This window comes from Oxyura jamaicensis, chromosome 3 (genome assembly GCF_011077185.1).
Source record: "Oxyura jamaicensis isolate SHBP4307 breed ruddy duck chromosome 3, BPBGC_Ojam_1.0, whole genome shotgun sequence".
Taxonomy (NCBI): Eukaryota; Metazoa; Chordata; class Aves; order Anseriformes; family Anatidae; genus Oxyura; species Oxyura jamaicensis.
Window position 1 is genome coordinate 84,315,449 of NC_048895.1, and position 25,971 is coordinate 84,341,419.

Here is a 25,971-nt window from a genome sequence, read left to right on the forward strand (position 1 = left end):
GGCGCAGCCTCAGGACGCCCTTTCAAACCCCGGGCGAGGCCGCCGGAGGCGGCACGAGGCCTCCCTCGCCCGCTCTCCGCCGAGGCCGGGCGGCGGCAGAGCAGGGCAGAGCAAGGCACAGAAGAGCGGCTCCGCCACCCGCCGGCCGCCATCTCCGGCCGTGCTCCCCGCGCCCCGTCCCTCACGGGCGCTGCGCCCCGAAGCCAAAATGGCGGCGCCTCCGTCCCGCGGCCGCCCTACGCCCGCCGCCTTCAGCTGCGCCCTTCCGTCCCGCCCCCCGTGCCGCGTCTAAACCAATCAGCACCCGCATTTTTATCCTCCCTCCAATCGATCTCCGGGAACCTCTCAACTGTCAGCGCGGACAGCCAATGGCCGAGGGGGAGAGCCCGCCTCCTCCCGCTCCCTGTTGCTGGGGCAGCGGCTGTCAATAGCCCCCGAGCGGCCCCTTTAAGCGTAGCGTGGCAACGGCGCCGCGTCCGCAGGTACCGGCGGCGGGGCCGGGCCCGGGCCTGGGCAGGGGGCCGCGGGCCGCGGGTGGGCGGCGGGGGACGGGGGACAAGGGGCAAGGGACAAGGGGCCGGGGCCGGTCTGCTCGGCGGCCGGGTGCGCGGTTCCCCCCGGGAGCGGGGCCGCCATGATCTGATCTTGATGCGTTGGGCTTCTAAAAGCAAGTGTGGAGCTCCTGGTTGTGTCGGTGGGGCTGCCCTGTTTGTGGTTGTTTTCTATTTATTTATCTATTTATTTATTTTTGTTTAATGGACTAACAACTAACTCATCTTTTTCCCTCCCCTCCAAAAAAAAAGTATATATATATATATTATTAAACTGCAAAACAGGTACCTCGGTGGGTTTTCCTCAAGCGAGTTAAACTCCTTTTCTAACCAACCCAGGCCACTTGGTAGCGGCTGAAGAGTCAGCGAGCCAAAGCATCTCGTAATTAGACAGTCCTCAGGCTAACTGAAGTAAACCTCGAATATCCCAGTCATTCATCCGCTCTAAAGACAAACTGCGTTTTTTTTACGTTAATCAAATTACATTGTAAACCGGTGGAAAACTGAACCTTGCAAGACCTGACAGACTATGGTGTCCTGTTTTGTAGGAAAAACGTGGTAATGTTACCAATTTACTAACCTGAAAACCATTTGGAGATTCAGGAAATGGTTTTAGAGATACCTCAAGGGAGCTTTTATTGGTTCACCTTCCCCAATTTGTTTTCAGTCCCTTGATTTTTCAAAATACTTCCAGAAGGCGTCAGAAATTGCTGTTTGCTACCTGTCAAAATGACGCTTAGCAAAATAGTCTCAAAAGTGGGTAATATCCAGTACAGAAGTGGATAATTCTCATCCTCCAGTTTTTACATTTTACTTCACAAAATACAACTTGTCTGTTTTAAATACTGTTATGAAAAGCAGTTTTCCAAAAGATTATTGCCTTTCAGTGAGTACTTATGGGACTATAAAATGACTGATCTGCTTTAAGTTAGTAAGCGAAAACGAGTGTTCTTGTTTTATGTATATAATTAGACATCTTGATAATTGAATTGTAGACATTTACATTTTTCCCTGAACACAGTCCCACTTGTTTTCATTCACATATGTGTTTTTTTTTTCTCCAGAAAAAATCTGTGCGTGAAGACTTCTTTCCGTCTTTCCGTATCCAAAAGGCAGACAAAAGTGAGGTATATCTTGGCTACATCCTCACCGTTGGAGTTATTTGCCCCACACAGAGATCAGTGCTGCCACACAGGTTAGCCCCACTTGTGTTAACACCTTTAGATGTGGTGCTTCTGCTGCTGGCGTGCCCACCCCCAGGGCTCCTCTGGATGCCACATGTGCCCCGGTGGCCCAGAGACAGGCCAGACTGCTTGAATTCCCACCGGATTGTTTTAATTCAGCACATTGCTCTCAGCAAAGAGGGGAACACAGATGCAGAGCCAGGAATTGATTGTTAATCTAATTAAAATCTTAATGGTCTAATCAAAGACTTAGTACTAGTCCAGATAATAAACACGGTTCAAGTTATGCACTGTTAGAGTGATGCAGGCACAGCCTCCAGTACCAAGCACGCTTTCTGGTGTTAACTTCAGTCTCATCTGGGACCTGAATGGATCTGACTGTCGGGAGGGGGTTCTTTACAGCAAGTCACCTCTTCCCATGCCTCCCAGGGAAGGCTTTGGGATGGTGGATGCTAATAGTTTCTTCTTCCTCACCTTGGTCCATGTGGGATCACTTTTTATGCTTGTTAATGCACTGTACACACTGCTCTTTCTTCGTTGACTCACGGCTCCGTCTGACTTTACTACATGAGGTGTGTTTGTTCTTTGTTCTGTGTGTTACCTGTAAAACTGGTTTTGCCTTTTTCCCAAGACTGCATCTTTCTGATGAGCAGTTACTGACCACTGGTGAGCTGTTGCAGCGGGGGCCCCCGTGTCATCCTGCATTTGTGCTTTCAGGCCCCTGCAATCCTCTCATGGCTGCGCTCCCCTCTGCTCCATTTTTCCAAGGGAAATAGATAGTTCACTCCCAGAGCGAGCTACTTGCTGTTGCTCTCAGTTAGTTATACGTGTAACTATAGGTGCTAGGCACACGGTTGTACAAAGCTAAGCAAAAAGCAAAAACGAATTAGATAAGCTACCTGGCTGTTAGCTAATTTTGCTGCAACTAAATAAACTATAGCAAAGCTCCAGGCATCCAAAATGAGTCCAGACAAAGTCTGACAAGTCCCATGGCCCGTTTTGTTAGTTGAAAATACAGCCTGTGGCTTCTTACAAGCAATGACATCACCTATATATAGCTTTTGTGGCTATAGCCTACAAACACAATTACAGTTTTCGATGTTTTTTTCATTCCAGATGACTGAAATAATGTGAGGTCTGTGTTACAGCCCTCCAGAGTATTATCTTTGTATTTTCAGAAAGATAAAAAGATAGAATTAGTTTTATATTAGTTTATATTTTAATATGTTAGTTTATATCTTATATCTTCTGCATTCCCTGAGATTCTATCTTGTGGAGTCAGAACTGATGCAGCTTTACCTGTGCACCATGTAGAGAACAGATTGTTCCCGAAACTGCATCTGTGTTTCAGCTTGGGAGCAAGGAGCAAAGTAACAGAAATTCTGTGCAGACGATTGTGAGACCTGTTAGGTGCGAGTGTTGATCTGCTCGAGGGTAGGAAGGCTCTGCAGAGGGACCTGGATAGGCAGGACTGATGGGACAAGGGCAGCTGTATGAGGTTCAACAAGGCCGAGTGCCAAGTGCCGGATCCTGCACTTGGGGCACAACAAACCCATGCAAGGCTAGGGGGAAAAGTGGCTAGAAAGCTGCCCAGTGGAAAGGGACCTGGGGGGCTGGTCAATAGCTGGCTGATGATAAGCCAGCAGTGTGCTCAGGTGGCCAAGAAGGCCAACAGCATCCTGGCTTGTATAAGAAGCAGTGTGACCAGCAGGGCCAGGGAGGTGATCGTCCCCCTGTACTCGGCTCTGGTGAGGCCGCACCTCGAGTACTGTGTTCAGTTTTGGACCCCTCGCTACAAGAAGGACATCGAGGCCCTGGAGTGTGTCCAGAGAAGGGCTAGGAAGCCGGTGAAGGGCCTGGAACACAAGTCCTGTGAGGAGCGGCTGAGGGAGCTGGGGGTGTTTCGTCTGGAGCAGAGGAGCTCAGGGGAGACCTTATTGCTCTCCACATCTACCTGAAAGGAGGTTGTAGCAGGGTGGAGGTTGGTCTCTTCTCCCAAGCACCAAGAGGGAATGGCCTCAAGTTGCACCAGGGGAGGTTTAGGTTGGATATTAGGAAGAATTTCTTCACTGAAGGGGTTGTGTGGCACTGTAACAGGCTGCCCAGGGTTGAGTCACTATCCTTGGAGGTCTTCAAAAAACATGAAGATATGGTGCTTAGGGACATGGTTTAATGGTGGACTTGTCAGTACTAGGTTGATGGTTGGACTTGATGATCTTAGAGGTCTTTTCCAACCCAAATGATTCTATGATTTGATGACTTTGGAGTAGAGCTTTTTGGGAGGATGGTTGCCCCTTGATAAATTCTAGTATTCTTACCTGATCTTAGTTTTGCCCTCATTAATGGGTGTGAGGGTCTTCATTGTATTTAAAGACAGATAGAGTTATGGTTAGGTGTATACTTTTGAAATACAGCTCCATTAATTCAGAAGAAGAAAGCATACTTATTGCCGATCATTTTAATGTTTGCAATCGCTGAACCCTCCAGCATGTGTTTAGCAATCTCTAGGACAAGTGATCTCAAGCATAGCTTGTCTTCTTTCTCATCTTTGTGGTGTAATTTCAGTTCTCATCTTTGGTGTAAATTTTAGGTATGTAATTTATTTGGACCTCATTGAACATATTTAGGTACTTAACATTTTACTTGGGGTGTGCCTTTCCAAAATAGAAAAACACCCTCTTCCAAATAATTCAGTAACAGTTTCCTAGGAGCTTCTCTGTTCAGAAATCTACAGGGATATTTATTCCTCTAACTCCTGCTGTATAGATTATGAGGGCAAATCCATCGTAGTCACTGGAGGCAGAGTTGTGTGTGCTAACCATGAACTGGGCCAGAAAGCTTGAATTTGTAATGAAAACTTTCTTGGCAGCTGACAAGTTCTGCTTGGCTATGCAATTCTGCATGTATAGGCAGTGAAACAGAAGGCTAAAAAAGCATGCTAAGTTTATTTTATTGGGAAAGCAAAGTGACCTAATATAGTGAAATATTTACCTCTTGTTTACAGGTATGTCTTATGCCCTGTAGTGTAGGAGAGTTTTGATTGAAAGCAGCTCATCTTTTTTGTGTGTGTATGTAGTTTACTTAACCATGTGTTAGGAGTTCGTGTCATTCAACAGGCAGAATTGATGGGCTCTGGTGTGCGTCCTTTTTATTCGCCCATTAGAGGCCTGATGTCTTGAAGTTGGAAAGAAGGGAGTTGGGGGGAGAAATAAGCTTGAAAACTGTGGTGAGAGACATAAGACACAGGAGGCTGCACATAGTTAAATACTTCATACATTGATGAGATAATTCTTTTGACTGAGAAGGGTAAGGAAAATTTTGGATATATTTGCTCCATGATGTTCTCACCAAGTGTCTCAAAAAATCAAAATAAGGTGATTTTTACCTTGAGTTTGGAGGATTTTTCAGTTTACATCAAAAGACCATCTGCAGGAGCAGCCATACCTGCTGCAGTAATGTTTACCACATACCAGCAGCATGGCCTCCTTCATCAGATACTCACAAACTTAAAAATAATAATTATTTTTTAACAAGCCTATGTTTGCATTTTCATATAGTGCACATGACACAAATACATGCTCCTACCAGCTCTGGAAGGCACTATATGTTGTAGGATAACATATATGGTGTAGGATATGTTGTAGGACAGCACTAGATGTTGTGGGATACAAGAGTACTTCCCAGGGCAAAGACCACGCTAACACAGGTAGGGTCCCAGCAGTGGTTAGGGTTGGAACATGCTCCAGGCAAATGGGACAACTGATTTTTCAAGCACATTATTTAGCATCATTGGACTGTCAGAAATTGAGATTTGGAAAATTTAGTCAAATTCTACAAATACTGTCTCAATTCTGTTGTTAATTTATTGGGTAAAAAGTTTTTCAGTATGTTTAAATTAGTTTCCTGAATAGCTTCAGACTTTTACTTGTCTTCTGTCTTGTTTTCCAAATTCTTCTTCTCCTCTCTCTAACCTGGCAGTAATTCCTTGTTCGAGATTTAGCTGTGGTAATTTTCTCATTCCTCTTCTGGTGATGAAGTGCCTCAACCTACGGAGTATAGTACTAGCTCCATTCCTAGAGTGATGTCTGTCCCATTTAATATAAGTAATAAAGCTAATGTAGCAAAGCATGTGGCATAAGGTTATAGGAATTCTGAATAATTTTACAGTTTTTCTACCTTTTTTAAGAGCAAAATCATTCTCACTTTTCTCTCTCTCTCTCATTTGTTAGAGAAAAATGCATTCTGAATGGTAACTACTGCTTGCTGAACTGAACTACAAAGATCTTATGCTTTGGAGATGAAGATGATAAATACAAAGAAATAATCCAGCTGCTGCCATTGTGACTACTAAAAGGTCTTTTGTATCAAAATGAACAGTCTTTGAGAAAAATCTGGAGAGCAGCTAATTTAAAAAAAAAATGGGAGAAAGAGTAAGAAGCCCAGATTCTGAACAAGACAGAAAATCAGATGGGGATAGAAATAGTGACTCCTATTATTCGGATGAAGATAATGTATCTCACTCATCTGGCCAGTCACCCACACTAAGCTATCCATCTACAAGCCAAGAAAAGAGAGATCACAAAACACAAACTTCAAACAGTCTTGTGCACTACCAAGGTAGGTAGATAGCAGAAATTGTTCCTTTGTAACTGCTCCAAAGAGTTAATTATGTTTGAAAGTTGAAATAAAAGTGGGAAATTAAGCATTGTAAGAATCTAGAAATAAGGTTCATGTGAATTACACTACAGATGGCAAGTTGACTGTGACTGTTCTGTGAAGAATGAAACTAACCTGTTCCTGCAAAAGGAAGATTGTAATGGTTTTCAGAATTACTCGTATTTTTTAACAAGTAAGCACAGCTCCTAAACTAGCCTTTTGTTGAATCGTGCTGATGTTCTCTTTCAGTCTTTGACAAAAAGACTCAAGGCAAGACTGTACTGTGCAGTCTGTAAGAGACAATTGTTATAATGTCTCTGACAACATACCCTAAAGATCTCCCTGTTGGGGAAGTCTACTTGACTAAGCTTTACACTGCTATAATTGTGTACTTTCAAAACAAGCCAGAAAACAAGCAGCAATGTGGCAAGAGAGAGAAAACATGTTTGGTGAAGGTTAGGTACATATGGAGTGGAAATTCAAAAGAAAGAGTGTTTTATAGGCCTTCCCTGAGGATAAAATATTTCCAGTTTGAGATGGGATAGCTCCACTGAGCTCCCTCTCACACACACCTCACATACATAAGCTGCTTTTTTCGTTGTGGGGAAAGTGAACATCCCTCCAAAAAGGGAAAGAATGGTTATACAGGTCCTGGGCTGGGACGTCTCTCTGCCAAGTTTTGACAGCTTATTCTAAATAGTTGTGCATGTCTTCTGATGAAGCAAGAACATCTTGTCTTCCTCAAGCAAATGCTGTTTCTTTTGTAAGTGCTTGATACTGTAGGAAGCATGTGGCTAACGGTATGATCTAGAGGGTGACCGAAGATCTGACCTGAGGTTGCCCAGGGAAAATATCCTTGGTCCTGGTGCAACTGGTGTTTTGCTGAACATCTCTTTGTTCACAAGTGGCATCTTCTCCATAGCAGTCATGGATTAGGTGTCTGGGCCACAAAAACCTCAGTTCCACCATGCTACTTCATTTGGAGGGGGCTAAGAAATGACTAGTTCTTTGATGTTGCTAAAGCTAAGTATAATTACTACGTGAAGGTATGGTGAAAGCAGTGCTTTTCTGGGAAGACAGTATTCCCCAATTTAACTATATGGTCAAAAGTGCAAACTTGGTATTGGAGTTTTCTGTTCTGCCCAAAATGTGGAGAAATTCTTGAAGGAGTTGGAAGTCTGGGCTGTGAGGTTCGTGGGAATTTACTTGATTGGTGACAGGAGTGACATCATTCCTGCAGTACCTGTATTAGTTAATCTTTTCACACCTGAGTGTTATAAAAGTGTTCTTCATGTGGAGGGAAAAAAAGTTATTTCCCTGTTTGTCCAGGCTGTGGAAAAAATGAGCACTGAACAGAAAATAAATGAGTATATGTGCAAAATATTCAGAGGAAACTATAATATTTTAAAGCTGTTATTTTTGCTGTCAAATATTCTCTGTAGATTAGAAGAAGTATGGTGAGCCCCAAAGGGAAGGAAGAATTTGCAGTTGCTCACCCCCAGTGTATGGGTTACTGCATTATTGCTGAATACAAGCTTTCAGACCTGGATGATATATAAACTGGTGCTCAGCTTATTTATTCCAAACACTGGTGTCCCTTAATGAATATATACTCACTGTATATTCAGTTGTTTTAAGATGTATTTTAGTGTATTATGTCCCTTATTCACTGAGTGTAGCTTGAGAAACAAATTAGAAACCTAATGTTTAGCTTTCATCTGTGGGGATGATAATAAAATAGTATCCAATAGAAATGTATGAGTGATGTGCACTGGTAATCAAATAAGGATACTCTGTGGAAAATAACTTGTGATATGGAAATAAATTATTCAAGGGACAACTGAATTTTCATGGATTTATAATTTTTCTTTGGAGGCTTTTTGCATTGAGCCTTTTAAATTGCTGTTTTGTCTGTAAGCATGGCAGCTGGATTTGAAAGCACTGTTTCATTTGTCTGAGAGAATGACATCTTGCATAATACAGAACTAGCTAACACTCAGCTAATTGTTGCCATTGTAAAAGCATTTGATAATATTGTATGGATAAGAGTACAGTATTTCTATCTTAAACTAATAAACATCATCAAATATTAATGAAACGTCTGTTATTTCTGATACAATCTACAGATGATAACAATGCTTCTATATTGATGGCTGAAAATATTACCTCTTGGAGGAGATCACAAACATAAATCTCCATTGTTTATGTATGAAAAGAAGCATAAGCCTCTCACATATATGCTTTCTATTTTCTGGTTTGAAAGCTACAGTCTCTGCAAAGTACTGTAAAATTGTTTCAGACAGAGCTTTATTCCAAAAAGGATGTCTGAATCGACAGATTGCATTGTCTTATAGTAAACATGCTTTTTATTTTTCCTCTCTTAGCCACAAAGAAATTGGTTTCCAAATATGCACCAAGCAAAAGAGGGACACGGTGGGGTTTCCGTTCTCAGAGCCTCACTAGGGATTCTCCTGCGAAGGATATAGATCTCGTTACAAAAAGAGTTCTTTCTGCTAGGCTGCTGAAAATCAATGAGCTCCGAAATGAACTGACTGAACTCCACATCAAACTAGATGAGCTGCAGAAGGAAAACAGGGCGCTGAAGAGGCTTCAGCACAGGCAGGAGAAAGCCTTGAATAAGTTTGAAGATACAGAAAATGAAATCTCTCAGCTCCTTGCTCGACACAACAATGAGATTAGAATACTGAGGGAGCGCCTACGAAAATCTCAAGAGAGAGAACGTGCCACTGAGAGAAGGCTGAAAGATTCGGAAGACGAACTGTACAGAACAAAAACTGTCTTGCAGAAACTGAAAAAGCTGTCTGCAGATAAGCACCTTGCTGAAAGAGATGACCTGGCAAAAAAACTAGCCTATGCAGAGAGCAGACTTGAGGACAGTGAAAAAAGAATTAAGGTGAGATGACCTTTTTTTCCTTTTGTAAGAAATGTTGGTTCAGGTATTTCTTACCAGAAAGATCTTCATGTTGTTTTTATATTTTCCACTGTGCTACAGCAAATAGAAAATGCTTCTTTTTTACATGTAAATAGCATCAAGTAAATTATTTCCAAGGTAATTATATAGTTATATACTCAGTAGTCAAGCACTGAAATTGCTATTTACAAATTAAGTGTTACTTGTCAGTGTGTATACAGTGAGCTTGTGCTTTTAAGTGCTTTTATAGCTAGTAATAATATTTCAGAAATGCATGCAGCTATAATGTAACTTTATGCAGTCTAATTTATCCTCCTGAAGGCAAAGCATTTAGTAAAAATTTATCGGGTATTCAGGGAATCATGTACTAAAATTCTTTTTTAAAAAAAAAAAAAAAACTTCAATCTTGTGACCTACATTCATGTAGTGTTTGATTGTCCCCTATTCTGCACATCTGAGAGCTGAGCTGGAGAAAAGTATAGCAATCTTTTTCATACCAAAATGAGCTTTAGTACACTTTGTAGGTATCCATTTTAAGAATCTTGTGCAATATATTTTAATATTATTCAGTAAAAATATTTATAAATATGTATTAAAAACTCATCTAATTTAAAAATATTTCTGTTTGCAGTTTTAAACTGCTGGAAGTTGTATGCAATACTATTTTTAACATTATATTGGTTAACATTATCATTAAAATTATGTTAAAGTTTGGTGGCTATATTAGTACTTAAAGCTAAATTACATCACAGAGATCATAGATACTGGAAATCCAAAGGATTTTAATGGAAACTAAGCACCTATGAAATTAACCCAAAAATATCAAGATAGAAAATGCTGCTACTCAAATCACCTCACCCTGTAGCATCCCCATCTGGCACCTGTAGTTTTACAGTCAGGTATTTCAGCATTTGTGGTAGCGGATAATGTTAAAATGAATCATGCCCCAGAAGTACGAGGTTTTTGTCTATTTTTTTCATTCTCTCGTCATCACAGGCTCACTTAAAACAGGTGAGGGTATCTAAATGGAACAACAGTCACAGATCTATTTCTTGTAGAAGATGGTTAAAATTATTTCTTGTCTTCTTCCTTCTAATCCTGTACTTTTAGGGAGGTGTCCTGTTTTGAAACCATCAGATCAAGATTGTCTTAGAGTTTCAGAGGTGCACTCTTTGCCTGTGCCAAGAGCCTTGGGGAATTGACCAGCGTATCCCATGATGTCCTCAAATTGCCCCTCTCTATTCCAGAAAGATGAGCTGCAGCACCTGTGCAGGTGCTCTGTCTGCCCCCTCAAAACTAGGGTTAGGGTTTATGCATGTTTAGTGTTAGAGTAACAGTGGAGCTGATCTCTGAATCCAAGATGCTGGTTTTCTGTAATTTTTTTTAAGTACCTTGACCATAAAAAGAAAAATTAAAAAAAAAAAAAAAAAAAGAAAACAAAAAAAATCCCTTCTGATAAAAAAATATTATTTTGTTGTTTTTATTGCAGGATCTGGAAAAAAATCTTGAATTAAGTGGTAGCAGTTTTCAACGAGAGTTACAGTCAAAGAAAAAAAAGGTGCATGAAGCTCAAGAAGAAAACAGAGTTCTCCAAGAAGAGCTTCAACAACTTAGTCAGAAGCTGAAGGTAAAGTGTGAAGCAATGCAAGCTGGTATCCAAGTTGTGGCATTTTATCTTTGGAAGTATCAGTAATCGAGTTTGAATAGTTTACCAGTGATTGTACTTTCAGACATGTACTTGATTATATCACATGTGAGTTCTTTTCCTGCTTCAAATGAGAAAGTTCTGTGCTCTGCCCCCACAGCCTGTTTATGAGCAGGAATGGCTCCATGTTAATTATTGTTAACATTGGTTAAGAAAAGCAAGATCAAGCATGTAGCCAAGAATTGCCATTAAACCACAAGATCAATTGGAAAACTAGGTATTGAGGACTTGATTTTTAAAATCGGATCTGCGGGCATATACAGCAGTTTATGTTAGTAATGTACTTGCATTACAGTAGGTTTGTGTAAAGATTAATTGGATGTACTTGTGACACCCACGTGTGTACCCTGTGACAAGTAATACTGCTATCATTGAAATGTTTAACACTTCACAATACTAAAAATGTATTTGTGTGATCCATAAATACATCACAAGCCTTATTCGAGGTTATGGAAGTACTGACATTTAGTTGTGTTTTTTGCTGCAGGGTTGCAACATTTTTTCAGAGTATTTTGCTAATTATTTGGGGGAAGGGGAGTAGCTCAATCTGCATTTTTTTACAGCATAAGAAAAGTTAAGTATTTGATTGTTCTCCTCAAAACATTGAACAAGAACTAGTGATGCCCTTACTTTATAATTACAACAAGTATTTTCAATTTAATTTACAGCTCTGTAATGACTAGTGAATGAAACATTAGTAACTCCTTCTGCTACATCTCTTTGACTCACAGGAAAAGGAAAGAGAACTTGAAGCAAAAAATATATATGCTAATCGTATGTTGAAGCTATCACCAAGAAAGGACGTGGATATTATACAAAGAAAGAAAGGTAACACGTAAGGCAGCAAAGGCGAAAAGACTAGTACCGTCACTTTTAATTTAGACTCTGCTAGGTTGTCTCATGCATGCCATTCAGTGTTTGACCCCACCGATGCTTGTCCAGGAAGGTTTACTTTTTTGCACTGCTTTCAACACAGCAGTCATTACAAAGAAGGGCACAGTATGACGCTTTTTGTAACTACAGCAGAACTAGAACCTAGAACTTCGTCAAAGTGTTCTTGATGAATTTCATATCAGAAGTTCCTGGGTGAAGGAGGAGAGGGAGATCATTTATTGATATAAACTATATCCTTAGTGATACGGTTTAGGGGAGGACTTGTTAGTGTTAGGCCAGAGGTTGGACTAGGTGATCTCGGAGGTCTCTTCCAACCTAGATGATTCTGTAATTTAGTAAATTTTCTAGTAGATCATAGATAATGTCTACATGAAAATAAATTACAGAGGCTTTAAAAAATAAAACTTCACTGCTGTATTTTGGGGATTTTTTTTCATCAATTCATCTTTATTTCCTGTCAGATCAGCTGCAGTACTTTTTTCGTCAGAGTGCATATGTCGCAGAACATAATCTTCTAAAAGCATCGATGTAGTCATTTCTTCTGGTGTGACAAGGCAGCCTGAAGCCTTATGTTACCAGCGTAAAGATGTGTTTATATATGTATGTCTGTATGTGTACTCAGACAGTCTTCAATGGATCAGTAGAATCTACTTGTCAGAAGAAGCAGGAATTTCTGTTTTAAATATTTATTGTGAGCATTTCAGTTTATCTCTTGCTCATTTTAGGATAGGCATTGTACTATTGCTCCATTTCAGGTTCAGACCTTGATAATGTCATTTAACAGAGCTAAGTTTGTGTGTTAAAGATACAAGTTACAATTAACTTAATGAGTTCGTTTCTCTAAATGTACCTGTGATGATTGAGATTTTGTATGGAAATGTATGCATATGCGTTCAGTATATATGAATATAATATATATATATTCAGTATACTGTAATGATTTTATAAAGTTTTTTTTCCCTATTTGTGGATTGGTTTCAATGTAAGTTTTTACATGCAATTTTTTTAGTTAGCATTTACAGATGCTGAAAAGAGTTACGTAAAACTTACCAACACTTTCCACTTCCATAGCTGCAGATACTTAAAAATGAGGGATAGATGTATAGTGTGATATTTTCAAGTGAAAATGTGACTTGATTTGTTTGTATTTTCTACAGCCAACAACCAAAACATTAAAAAGGGAGCACAGCTCACAAAAGGAGTACAGACCAGTGGATACTTCTCACCAATAGAATTTCCTCCAGAATCAGAACTTGTTTGTGGTGACACAATAAATAAGAAAGAAGGGATTCTTCCCAGAATAGTGAGTTCCATAAAAAAAAACAACACTTGAGCCTTTCTCCAAATAATTCACCTATCAGACTGAATATTTAATGCACAGCTTGTATGTTAGAAAAAAAAATGTTTAAATATACAGAAAATAAAATTTAGAAAAATTCTGGTCTTTAAGAGAAGTGTTGCCTTTCCAGAAATACCATGTGCCATTTTTGTGACAGTTCACCATGTTCAGTATCTTACAGATAACCATTAGTTCAATCTGTTTCTTTTTTCTGCCACTGCCATTTCTTTGATTTTTTTTTTTTAATTTTATTTCTAATGCTAATTTGAGCAATCTGTTGCAACAGCACTGGCTGCCTTTGTCTCTCTTTCTGTTTTGATCTTAGTTATGGTTTCTTTAACTTTCCAAATTTATTTCACAATCCATAAATCTAATGCTTCCTCTTATTGTCAGAGTGATGGTATTTCTTCTGTCGTTTCTCCAGCTTTGTAAATGTGGTTGCTTTTTTGATGCTACTTTTTTCTGTTTCCTTTTAGTAGCACCATTAGAAGCATTTCTGATGCTTCTGTGACCTCAGACTGAAATCAAAGAGTTTTGTAATGTAGAATTAGACTGATTTTAGTACACATTTTATGATTTTTCCTTATGTAAGTCTAGGGCTATTTGTAAGGAATTGTGCTCTGATGATTGTCTTGACCGGCTTCCTGATAGAACTGAAGTTTTTTCATGGCTGACAGCTTGGTTCGTATGTTGTCTCTTCCAGAATCCTTTCTGTAAATATGGATTTAGTTTAATGTATGCATTCTTCCAGCACTTCAGTGTGTAAGTTATGTAACGGCACAGTTGGTATAAGTGGAGCTGGTGGAATGTAAATTAAATTTGGGTAGTCTGTGCCTTCATCAGTTTTCTAAGTCAAGCATTTTAAATATTTGTTTGCCATTTCTTTGTAAAATTTATTTTTAAAAAATCATAATTATAGTCATGTATATGAAGGGAAAATACTTGAAATTGTTTGGGCAGCAAGTTCTATTTTCTTGGTCCATTAAGTAGTAACTGTTTCAATTATTTTAGAGCAAAAGAAACTTCTATACAGTAAAATACACTTTTTAGGGAAATAAGCACAAGCTACAAAGTTACTAACATGGGGGATTAGGCTGGCTTTCAGTTTACTTCATTGTCACTGATTTTCTGTTAGTGATTTTTATGCTGACATTAATATATTTTCTGCAGCTACTTTCCCTTTAAATGTATATTTCCTTACTATCTGATTTTTCACCCACGAATGAGCCTTTCTTTTTCTCTGTTTACTTGATACTCCATGACATTAATTCCCACTGTGAAACTATCTGAATCTGCAACCCACTCATTTCAGTAAAAATATCAGATTTTGGTAACTAATTGCTTGCTTGTTAAAACAAAAAAGGGGATGGGGTCTGGCTTCTATTAAAGTCCTGGAAAAGGCAATTACTGACTTCTAAAGAGAGCCCTTAACACAGGGACAATTTTGGTTTATGACCTAGGAGCTGCAGTCTTCCTGACATGTAATACAGAATAGAATTGATTATCTGTTCATTCTGTTTCAGGTACATAAAACTTTGTTAGAGATGATGAGATTTTAGGACCAAAATCCCTGGGTTGTCAGAGTTGGTTAGGCTTAGATGACTTGCTCATTTTTGTGTTTAGCAGTGAGAATATAATTTCATATTGAAATAGAAGTTCATATGATATTTTTCTTGTTGTTGTTCATTTCTTTGATTATTTTATCCTACTAGTTTGTTTTGTATCAATTTATTTCAGGAAAAAGAGCCTCAAGACCTTGAATGGAAAGAACACGGAGACCTCCTGAGACAAGACCAAGACAGGGAAAGGGAAGAGAAACTGAAACGTGCTCAGGAAATACAGTCTTTAGAGGAGAGATTTCAGAAACTACATGACGGTAAGAAAATGGGCAGCTGAAAGCTGGAAAATGCAATGTAGAATACTAATCAAGTGAGGCTGCTAGTTTTTTCTTTGTGTGTGTGTGTAAGAGAGAGAGAGAGAGAAAGAGAGAGAGAAAGAGAGAAGAGCGAAATGATTTTGCAGAGATCACTACCATGGAAAATTATTTTCAGTTACATTATGCAAAGAGAATCAGAAAGAAATAAGGAATATAGAGTAATTTGTATCCTGTATGCAGATGTGATTAAGTATGCAGCAGCAAAAAATGCTGTCCACTTAGAAATATTAAAATCTGAGAGATTTGGCTTTACAAAACAAGGATGACATAGAGATAAATCAGCATTTACCTGCTGACTTGCTAAATGTTATTAAGGTAGGCAGTAGATTTTTACTATTGTAGAACAAATCTGCTTTCCTTATTTTGACCTGTTTTTTTCAGTACAGATCTGCTTCACTTGTATCATTTGAAGTTGTAGTTTCTCTTTTCACTTGTGCTTATCTGAATCATTTGGTGTGGCTATTTGAGAAATGTTAATTTCTCTTGTTACATTTCAATATTGCTTTTTCATTCATTTGGTTTTCAAAGCATGCTAGTGACTTACATTCATAAGTCTCTTAATATTTTGAGGTATTTTAGATGGACTGTGTCCTGTCATGTTAAAATATTCTTTTGGTGTGTCCTGGTTTCAGTTAGGACTGTTTTAGTTAAATAATGGAAGCAGTTACCATAGATTACAAGGAAGAATTCTAAAAAGGTATAGCTGCTTTCAGAAGTAAATTCTGTGTAAAATCCCCTACCTCCACTAACATTAGCGCATGATTTATACAAGCCAAGAATTTGCTCTGTCATGTCTGTAAGTAAGATGATTCTGACCATGCTTCCCATCTTAATGTACAAGCTGATAGTTTCCCCATCTTATGTACAGAAGGGTAGCTACTGTACTTGGTATAGAGATGTGCTACTAAAAAAAGGATATATAAATTGTTCCATTGCAGTTATTTCTCTAAGTTTGATCTAAAGTACAGTAGATAACATAGAACTTTGTGAAAACAAAAATCAGCAGTTTGAATGAAGAGTTCAAAGGGAAATGCCAATGTGTTGAATGAGGCAAGGAGTCATTCAAATTTAGATCTAACGTGTCAATGGCGTCTTGACAGAAAAATATTTTGAAGAGAGAAATACTAGAAGCTTCCTTTTTCTTTTATTTGCACTTGTTAGTAGCTAATTATTGTTTTGCATTTTTCACATCCTGTCATAGCTATGCAAATTGGCACTTGGTATTAGCACAGCACTATCATGGAGTTCATGTGGTGACACACAAGGCACTTGTGTGAAGCTGTCTATATGCAGCAGATGTAGTATGTTTTAAATCATCCACAACTTGAAGCAAATAATGACTTGCTATGACTATGTTGCCTGATAGCTTCACAGCCATAGTTCCCTTTATGGGGGAAAAAAAAAAAAAAAGCATATGTCCCAGTGTCGGTGATGCTGACAAAGAAAAATAAAGTACTGTGCAAGTCAGAACTATTAAAATCAGTGATGCTATACTCATTTTCATTCAAACACAGGAAATAAAGCAATTGGCAGAAATGAAATTCTTCTGAAGTTCTAAAACATGAATAATGTCCTAATCCGTTTATGAATATGACAGCATGCCTTTATATCTTAGCAGAGAACCTAGTATGAGTCTAATTGTAACTTTTGAAGAATGTATTTTTACAGTAGGAAAACCACACTATGCATAGAAGAGCATATTAAAAACTCAATGGCTTTTACTTAGATAATTTTCAAAATACAAAGGCACTGTAAGACAAAATAATTCTAAATAATGTTTAAACATTTCCTGCAGAGTGGGACGAATATGGTAAAATGAAAAAAGAAAGCAGCTTTTTATTGGATAAAGAAGATAAAATGAAGATGGAGACAGAAACACACAAACCTGAAATAGAGAGAGAAAGTACTGAAATGCTGGAAGAGCAACGAAAAAAAGAGTTTCTGCTTGCTAGAATGTATGAAATTGATAGAGAAACCCAAAATGTAATGAACATGAGACTTGCTTCTCAAACACCACTCGTAAATACAACAAGAAGATCCGATTCCCTGGAAATAAAAGAGAAAAATGATCAATACGTTGAAATTCCAGGGAAGGTTAGTAATGGCTTTGCCCAAGGTGACAGCCAGGATGATGCCACAAAAGTACAAGGGCAGAAGCAGAAAAATCTAAGAACTGTAGATTTAAGTAAAGAGTTAACATTTGGCAGTTACGTACCTTCCTTTGGAAAAGGATCAGGGAGACCAAGTTGGCTTAATCAAAAAAGTGATTACTTAGATGAAAATATAAAGGAAAATGCAGATTTTAATAGTAAGAAAGAGAAGAAGTCCAATTTAATGGAACAACTCTTTGGAAGTAGTGCCAGTACCGCCCTCCATTCTAAAAGTAAGGACGTGACACATTTTGACGTAGACTGGGAGTCTAGTAATGCTCTTCTTGTCAATAAAAACAGTAAAGTCAAAGTGAAAGAAGACAGTGATCTTTTCAGTGAAGGAAGAAACCTAAACAGACACCATCTGCAACAAACTGCACTCAAGCCAGGAGTTAAAACCCTTGGTTCTTTAGAAGATGACATTGAAGAAGTAATCTTACAATGATCCTATTTTATATTTTTCATATGTAAATACTGAAAAAATATTTTCATGTGATATTTATTAGATACAGAATTAACACATCTCAGATGTATTGTAAAGCCTTATGAAGGAATCATTCACTTAAAAGGGTATTTGTATAGAGGAAAGAGGTATTCTGATAGTACAGCCTCACCTATAGGCAGGAAACATCTTGTCAAAAGTAAGAGCCAAATGCAGCAGTGACTGTTGTGGCAGGAAGGCAGTGAAGTTGTCCTGAGGGGCTTTGCTGATAGCTGAGTTAGCTGCTGGCTGGCCACTTCAGCCAGAGAAGATGCTCTTGCCCCTTCTTGGGCTCCAGGCCTACAAACCTTGTTGTTGCCCCGGGGCACCACCAGACTTGTGCAGCTGCGGCTCAGGGTCCCAGAGGCTCCTTAGCATTGTGCCGGTAGGGATGCTGTGGGAAAGGAAGGACTGGCATAGGCTGACAGCTGTCCTGGGCCTGCTGAACCAAAACCCCTACACACTGTGGAAGGAGCTAAAGTCCCCATAACACATGTAGGGAAGTGGATGGGGAAGGCGATGTGGGTTGCTCCTGCCATGGGAAAAGGCAAACCCACTTGTGGGTTTGACAGAACGTGCCCAAGGACCAGGGTACACCTGGATATGTTTCCAGCCACCCAGTAGTTGCCCAGCTAACTCAGCCAGTAGAGCATGAGACTCTTAATCTCAGGATCATCAGTTTGAGCCCCACATTGGGTGCCAAAAAGGACTGTGGTGGTTTTACTCAGGTGGGCAGCCGTCTTCCACCTCAGCCACTCTCTCACTCCCAAAATATGACACAAAGAGCTCAAGGTTTTGAGCTTCCTTTTCCATATAATTAAATAATCCTTATCTCAAACCTTGAGCTCTTTGATGCCATATTTTCTCCCCTTTCCTCTTTGAGGCTGTCAGACCTTCTGGTGTTAACTAGCCAAGTGGCTTCTGGTACGTTTTTATGTCCTATTGTTTCCTTGTCGCAGCACCCAATGCTCATCCCAGCACCCAATGCTCATAACATAGTCTTTAACAGTCCATTGTACCTCTCAATCTTTCCAGAGGCTTGTGGGTGACAAGGGATGTGATAACACCCACTCAGTGCCATGCCTCTTGGCCCAGGAGGTGACAAGATTGTTTCAGAAGTGACTCCCATTGTCAGACTCAATTCTCTCTGGTGTACCATGTCGCCACAGCACTTGCCTTTCCAGGCCCAAGATAGTGTTTCGGGCGATGGCATGGTGCACTGGATATGTTTCCAGCCACCCAGTAGTTGTCTGACTGGCTCAGTTGGTAAAACATGAGACTCTTAATTTCAGGGTCATGGGCTTCAGCCCCACATTGGGTGCCAAAAAGGACTGTGGTGGTTTTACTCAGGTGGGCAGCCGAGTTCCACCTCAGACACTCTCTCACTCCCCCTCCTCAAAGAGGAAGGGGGAGAAAATATGACACAAAGAGCTCAAGATTTGATGTAAGGGTGATTTAATTAAGGGGAAAAGGGAGAGGAAAAAGAAAAAGAAAAAAAAGGAAGACCATGCGGAAGCACAGAGAGAAACGCAGTTACTCTCCACTTGCCGTCAATGAGCGATGTTCGGCCATGGCTGGGGAAGCAGGGCCTCAATACATGTACCGGCTGTTCGGGAGGACAGACGCTTCCACGAGAGCCCCCCCGTTCCAGTGTCATCTGGATCAGTCCATGGCACACGGTAGGGCTGTGTTTCCACCCCTGGGGCAGTCAATTCCAAGGGTACTGGATGCCCCCTCCAACTGTGGCCTGCATGCTGCTGCCAGAGGGATGGAGAAAAATGCATTAGCAGTATCAACTGTGGTGTTCCACTAGAGCCTTGACTCTAGTTCGTACTGAAGTTCTAGTGTGTCTGGCACTGCAGCACTTCATTCAGGCCTGAGAGTCCACCGTTAGCCTCCACTCGCCATCAGACTTTCACACTGGCCAGCCATATAGGACAATTAAAGGGTGAGAGTGGTCTGATGTAGTCCATCTACCAGGCCTCACTCTCTCTCTCCCAGCTGCTTTTACACAGCAGTTTTTTTTTCCCGTCTTAAATATGCTCTTACTGAGGCGCAAACAATATCACTTACTTTCCTGGCTGTGGCCAGTGGCAGGGCCCTTACCTAACAAGGGGCAACTTCTAGATTCTTCTGGCAGAAGCCACCCCTATGCCCCCCCGCTACCAAAACCTTGCCACGTAAACCCAGTACATCATCACGGTCTTTTGATTTTTGAGAATTACTTGACATACCATTATAGATCAGTAAGTTATACTTCTGACAAGGGAGCATTATTATTTATTGGAGGATGAGTAGGCTGAGAAGGCAGCAAGATTTTACATGGCAGCACTGGCACTGGGGAAAGCTACTAGATGTGCATCTCTGGTTAGCCAGTGTGGGAAAGATTCTACCACCTGTAGGCTGTTCACAGTACGCTGCTTTTAGTTTGGAATACTTCTTTTAAGCTTCAGTTATTTTCTTTCTCAGACATACAAATAGCCCCTTAGCTGTGTCAGGAAAATGCATACATAACATCAGTGTCATGAAATGGATAGAAAGGACTTAGCTAGCACAAAGCCACCGGTAGAAGTGAAATACTCTACCCTACAACCATGTTATCTGAGAAGAACCTCAACAGAGACACAACTAACTCAGGAGCAGCTGATCTCTTTTCTGCATAGATTTTCTTTAGACTTTATTACCAAACTTGTCCAACACTTCTCATATATTCAGGTTATATTTATTATATAATGCCATTTTTTGTAATTTCTGAATTTTCTATTAAAACTCCAATCAATACTAAGTTTTGTTTTGTTTAACAAAATGGCTTTATTAAAAGAGTTAAGTAAAACTTGTGCATTTAGATCATGTTTTACACAAAGTTCTGACTTTGTATATGATGGTTTTATTACTGGAGACTGGGGGAGGGTTGGTAGCGACGTTGCTAATCATGTAACTCGCTTATTGGCGCGTGTATGGAAATTGAAAATGTACTCGATGAAGTATAAAGTAGAGGCATTCCAGAAAATAAGCTGAAGGTCATCATTCTTCGTTAGAATGACAGATTTTTAAATGCCTCTCTGATATGCTCCGTATGGGCCTGACTCAAAACGTACTGAAATACAGAGAAGGGTTCTCATGATTTCAAGACGCTTTGAATCGAGATTTCCATGAAAACAATAGCTTTTCTGAAAAGAAAGGCTGATGTTTGCATCATGCAATAACTTTCTTTGCTCTCCCATTCAGAAAGAAAATTAGTCACAGATCCAGTGTGTGGGACCATTCTCACTGATTTTCCTGCAGTGAAAAGCAATCCACGTTCACCTGCTTGCGTACAGTCCAGACCTGCTTATGTTGGTTATAATATTACAGAATTTAGCTCATTCATTTTACTTACAGAGGGTCAGAATATAAGTGAGATTCTGACCAGAAGCAGTGAATTTAATTGTCTGTGTTACTTTTCCACAATGACTTGTTTTGGAGAATACAGTGTTCTGAGATGAAGTCTGCAGGTAAGCAGTGTAGGTGTATGAGTGGGTGGTTGTCTGTCTTAACTCTCTTGTCCTAATTGTGGATGAGCACTACCCTTCTAGACGAATGGGCTGTGTTCACAAAGATGTTGCTTGGGCTGTTTGTTTTTCTTTCCTGTGGCTGAGGATCATAAGACAGAAGACAACGATGTAGCCGCTGTGGTTATTAAGGACCATGTAGTGTATGGAGGGTTGATTTTGTTGTTGTTTCTTAGCATGGTGACCCATTAACATCTGGCAAATTCTAATTACCGTGCTGAAATGATGTGCCCTGTTGTTTCAATTATCAATGTATAGTTTCTACACTGTTTTGTATTATCAGCTTCTTCTTAAATTCACAGATGTTCACATTGTGCTACCAGAATTTTCCAGAAGCAAATGCTGTGCTACCTTGCACAAAAAGGTATACCTGCTTTAGGAAGGTGAGAATAAATTACTCTGCTAGGAAGAGTACCGCAGATATATTTTTGAGTTTTCCCTGGCTGCTTTCCCTGGTCTCTACAGGTTATTCTTGCTATGCTTTACAGTTTTAGAATTAATTGTATGCAAATACAATTGCAGTTAGAAGTATAAAGTAAGCACACAGAGTTTGGAGATGGACTCTTATTGGGGCAGAGGCCAGGTAGATGGATTTTTTGGTTCCTTCTAACATCTGCAGGCAGAGTTGCTGATGTTGAGGAGGAACAGGTAGTTTTCTACTGACTGGAAGCAACGTGTGCAAGGGTCTATGGACCTTATGGTTGGACTCATTGATCTGCAGTGGTCCCCTTTACCCCTGGTCTCAGCTACATACCCATGGAGTCTGTGTGTTGCTCTAGTGGTGTGAGTGTTTAACAGCACCTGACTGATGGCAGAAGAATGCCAGAATGTCAGAACACACTTGACATAGGAAATAGGAAATTTTAAGAGAAAATACTTTTTTCTCTTTGCAAAAGCACCGGGGGATCATAGTCGATAATCAGTAATGCAAGAGAAGAGATGTAAGTTGGAGGAGGAGAATTTGGGATGCCCTTCACAACTCTGAAGTGAAGCCTGAAGAAGACTACAGCAGTAAGAATAATGAACTGGGAAATACTAGAAAGGATTGACCATTTTTCTCATATATGTGGTGTCTTTGTACTAGCTAAGGAGTTAAAAAAGTGATTTTTCAGAACCCTCATAAGCGCTGTGCTTCTAATGATGCTTTGCTTGTTGCATATATGGCTAAGGAGGTGAACTGCAAATCTATAATGCTTCCAAAATGGGGATGCTTGGAAGGGAGGATGTGCTTCGGCTACCTGGTAGCCTCAGGCTCATTGCTGGTCCTGAGGCAGAAGGTCTAATCCAGCCAGCCCAGAGCCCATTAGCATTGCCAGCGGGTATGAAAGAATATCTAGTCTGGCATGGTAGGAGTAGGAATTTGATTAGGAAAATGTCTTGAGGCAAGTGGCTACAAGAGCCCCCACAGGGCTTTTCTGGATACTTGTGCTCAGGGTGAGCCTTCCCTATTCAAGAAAATTATAATAAACTCTGCAAAGTGCTCTATAAAGCCAAGACTAGAAAGGATCCATGCTGCAGAAATCAGCATCTTCAGGAGAATCAAACTGCCAGTTGCAGGAAGGGATGTTTTGTTCCCAGAACTACACGGCTTCACTAAGTGTGACCTGTTCTTGTTCTGACATGACAAGTTTCAGCCTGAGAGATACCCTGGGTGATATTGCTCACTTAGAAATCCCCCCTGCTCCCTCCCCCCCCCCCTGCTTTTTTTGGATCAAATTTAACATGTTCTCCTGTTCTAAATTCTCTCTTTGATCTGCAAAGTCTTCATGTCGGCAGGAGGAGAACAACTGCATCAGCATGTTCTGTCAGCCAGGACTCGGGGCTGCAGGGGATGCCTCTGCAAGGCACGGCTTACTGGGGTAACCACTAACCTGGTTTGCATGAGGCCATCAGATAACATAACTGCAGTCATTTCTCTCTGAACTGCCTTCATCTCCTCTACTCTTCAACAGTTTCCTTCCTCATCCTGGAGCTCCCTACCAGCAGTGCTGCACTGTTTCTTCCCACCTGATGGAAGTAATGTTGCAGCAGAGTAGGAAGGCCTCGTATGAAAGGGAGGTGGTCTTACTTCAAGACTGGCTTCCCTTCCACTCCTCACCCCCATGTGAGCACTAACATGGATGTCTTCAAGTGCTCTTGCCAGCAGCCGGGCACCGAGACTCGTGCACCTGGTTGGCCTGGTCAGGGGTACTTGCAGCAGCCCAGAGCAAAAGGCTTGCCTACTCTGAAATCGTCCTTGCATCTGCTGGTGGCTGCTTGAGCTGGGGAGGGTTTGCAAGTGCCTTTCCTGCTCTTCCTGCGCCTCCTCTCAGAGTCATTAGGATTTTTTCACTGTCCTTTCTCCTCTCCTCTGAGCTGCCAAGTACTCCAAGCTGATCTTTATTTTCCCATCATCACTCCTTAATGGCTTATGTTTTTGTTTTACCCTAGGTATCGGCTGCCCCCTGTATGCCAAGTAACCATGAAAAGCTGCACGGGGTTCTGGTAGGATCTTGAATTATCATGAAACTAAACCCTAAACCTAAACCCTGCAGACTGGTACTTTGGAGATCCAGAGCTCTTCTCCTGATTGTGATTTTTACAGGTTTTCTTTTCAGACATGCCTTTTACAAGGAAAGGTGGTAGAAGGCTGCTGAGACTCCTTGGAATCTCAGAATCAAGAATGTTAAGGATTGGAAGGGACCTTGAAAGATCATCTGGTCCAATACCCCTGCTGGAGCAGGAACAGCTAGATCAGGTCACACAGGAACGCGTCCAGGCAGGTTTGGAAGATCTCTGGAGAAGGACACTCCACAACGCCCCTGGGCAGCCTGTTCCAGTGTTCTGTCACCATCACCATAAAAAAGTTTCATCTCACATTTAAGTTGAACCTCCTATGTTCCAGCTTGCACCCAGTGCCCCTTGTCCTATCGTTAGATGTCACCAAGAAGAGCCTGGCTCCGTCCTCCTGACACTCTCCCTTTACATATTTATAAACATTAATAAGGTCACCCCTCAGTCTCCTCTTCTCTAACTAGAGACCCAGCTCCCTCAGCCTTTCCTCGAAAGGGAGATGCTCCACACCCTTAATCATCTTCATGGGTCTGCGCTGGACTCTCTCAAGCAGTTCCCTGTCCTTCTTGAACTGGGGGGCCCAGAACTGGACACAATATTCCAGATGCAGTCTCACTAGGGTAAAGTATAGGGGGAGGAGAACCTCTCTCGACCTACTAACCATAGCCCTGCTAATACACCCCAGGGTGCCATTGGCCTTCTTGGCCACAAGGGCACAGTGCTGGCTCATGGTCATCTGGCTCTCCACCAGGACACCCAGGTCCCCTTCGCCGCTCTCCAGCAGGGCAGTCCCCAACTTATCCTGATGTCTGGGGTTGTTCTTGCCCCAGTGCAGGGCTCTACACTTGCCCTCGTTATATTTCATTAAGTTTCACCCCTCATGATTCTCCAACCTCTCGAGGTCTGAGACACAGGCAGCAAAAGTTCAGACAAGTCTGTTAGTTTTGAGTCATTTAATCTCTTTATTGTCAACTCCTTGTGCATTACTGCACAACACAGAGACTGTGACGCTTGCGTCTTTGTCCTTTAGGTTGGATTCTGTTGTTTTGAACCCATGCACATCCTCCACCAGAAAGGCAACTCCTTCCTGGATTGGATGCCTTTGAGAATGGTTCAGGTTCCTGTGGATGTCGTTGATGGCCTTAATTCTGGAAGCCGCACGAGTGCTTTTGCTTTTGGGCGCTCTCAGTGGCTCCCTCATCTGCGGCTCCCTAGGCTTAGGGAGCTTCTCCTCTGAACAAGTGTCGCCTCTTTGAACCTGTGGGTTTTGTTGTTCACAGACACTTTGAACTGGCAGCCCAGCAGCTCCTTGGTGACGTAGCCATCTAACAGAATGTGCATGGCTCTTGAGGATCTCATTCATGGCTCTCATTCTGGCAGCAGCAGACAGCATGGTGGTTTTGGGCTGGCATAGTGCTTCCCTCAGAAGTGCCGGTGGAATTGTCTGGTCCAGATCGCCCTCAACTTTTTGACACTTGTCTTGAGTTTTCCTCAAGTTGAGAGTTTCTATGTATCTGAGAAACTGGTGACAGAAAACATAGCCTTTTAGAGACTGAAAACAGGGAAAGAGGCTGCCTTCATCAGAGAAGGGAAGGAAAGGAAAAACAGAAGCATTTGAGTTCTACTTTCAGCTGCCTTTGTCACACCATAGAAGTACTCGCTGAATTCCAGGCTGTACTAAATACTAAATGTGTGCCCCTGATTGCTAAGCTCCATATATTCCCACCACTTTCACAGGTTGCATTTTTAATTACACCTCCATAGAGAAAATAGAAATGCAGACTCTATTAGACTGATGTCTAATCTTACACACTTCTATAAAGGCACAGACCTTGCCACCTTGTACAGATGTTGCAGTCTCTCTGTCTATGGGAACAGCATTGTCCTCTGCTGTCCTTTCCATCTGATGGACACAAACATAATGTGGAAGTTTTTGGGACCTCCTCGTCCATAGCTGCATTGCTTACTGCAAGGGAAAAAAAATATGGATGAACAATGAACAACATGAAGAGAATAAATACATAGGAAATGGACAGAAG

The 25,971-nt window shown here is 41.0% G+C and overlaps 1 protein-coding gene across 2 annotated transcripts; it reads left to right on the forward strand.

Annotated features, from left to right (window-relative positions):
* Positions 1-366: 366 nt before the first annotated feature.
* LCA5 (lebercilin LCA5) lies at positions 367-17,964 on the forward strand. 2 transcript variants are annotated; one of them, XM_035321999.1, is made up of 9 exons: positions 367-482; positions 1,616-1,746; positions 5,965-6,352; positions 8,776-9,305; positions 10,813-10,950; positions 11,760-11,856; positions 13,080-13,225; positions 14,999-15,137; positions 16,993-17,964. In XM_035321999.1, the coding sequence occupies exons 3-9, from the start codon at positions 6,154-6,156 to the stop codon at positions 17,790-17,792; spliced, it is 2,049 nt and encodes a 682-aa protein (XP_035177890.1). In that variant the 5' UTR covers positions 367-482; positions 1,616-1,746; positions 5,965-6,153; the 3' UTR covers positions 17,793-17,964. The 2 variants fall into 2 exon arrangements, with proteins under 2 accessions (XP_035177890.1, XP_035177891.1); XM_035322000.1 differs by lacking the exons at positions 367-482; positions 1,616-1,746 and having other exon boundaries at positions 5,961-6,352.
* The last annotated feature ends 8,007 nt before the right edge of the window (positions 17,965-25,971 follow it).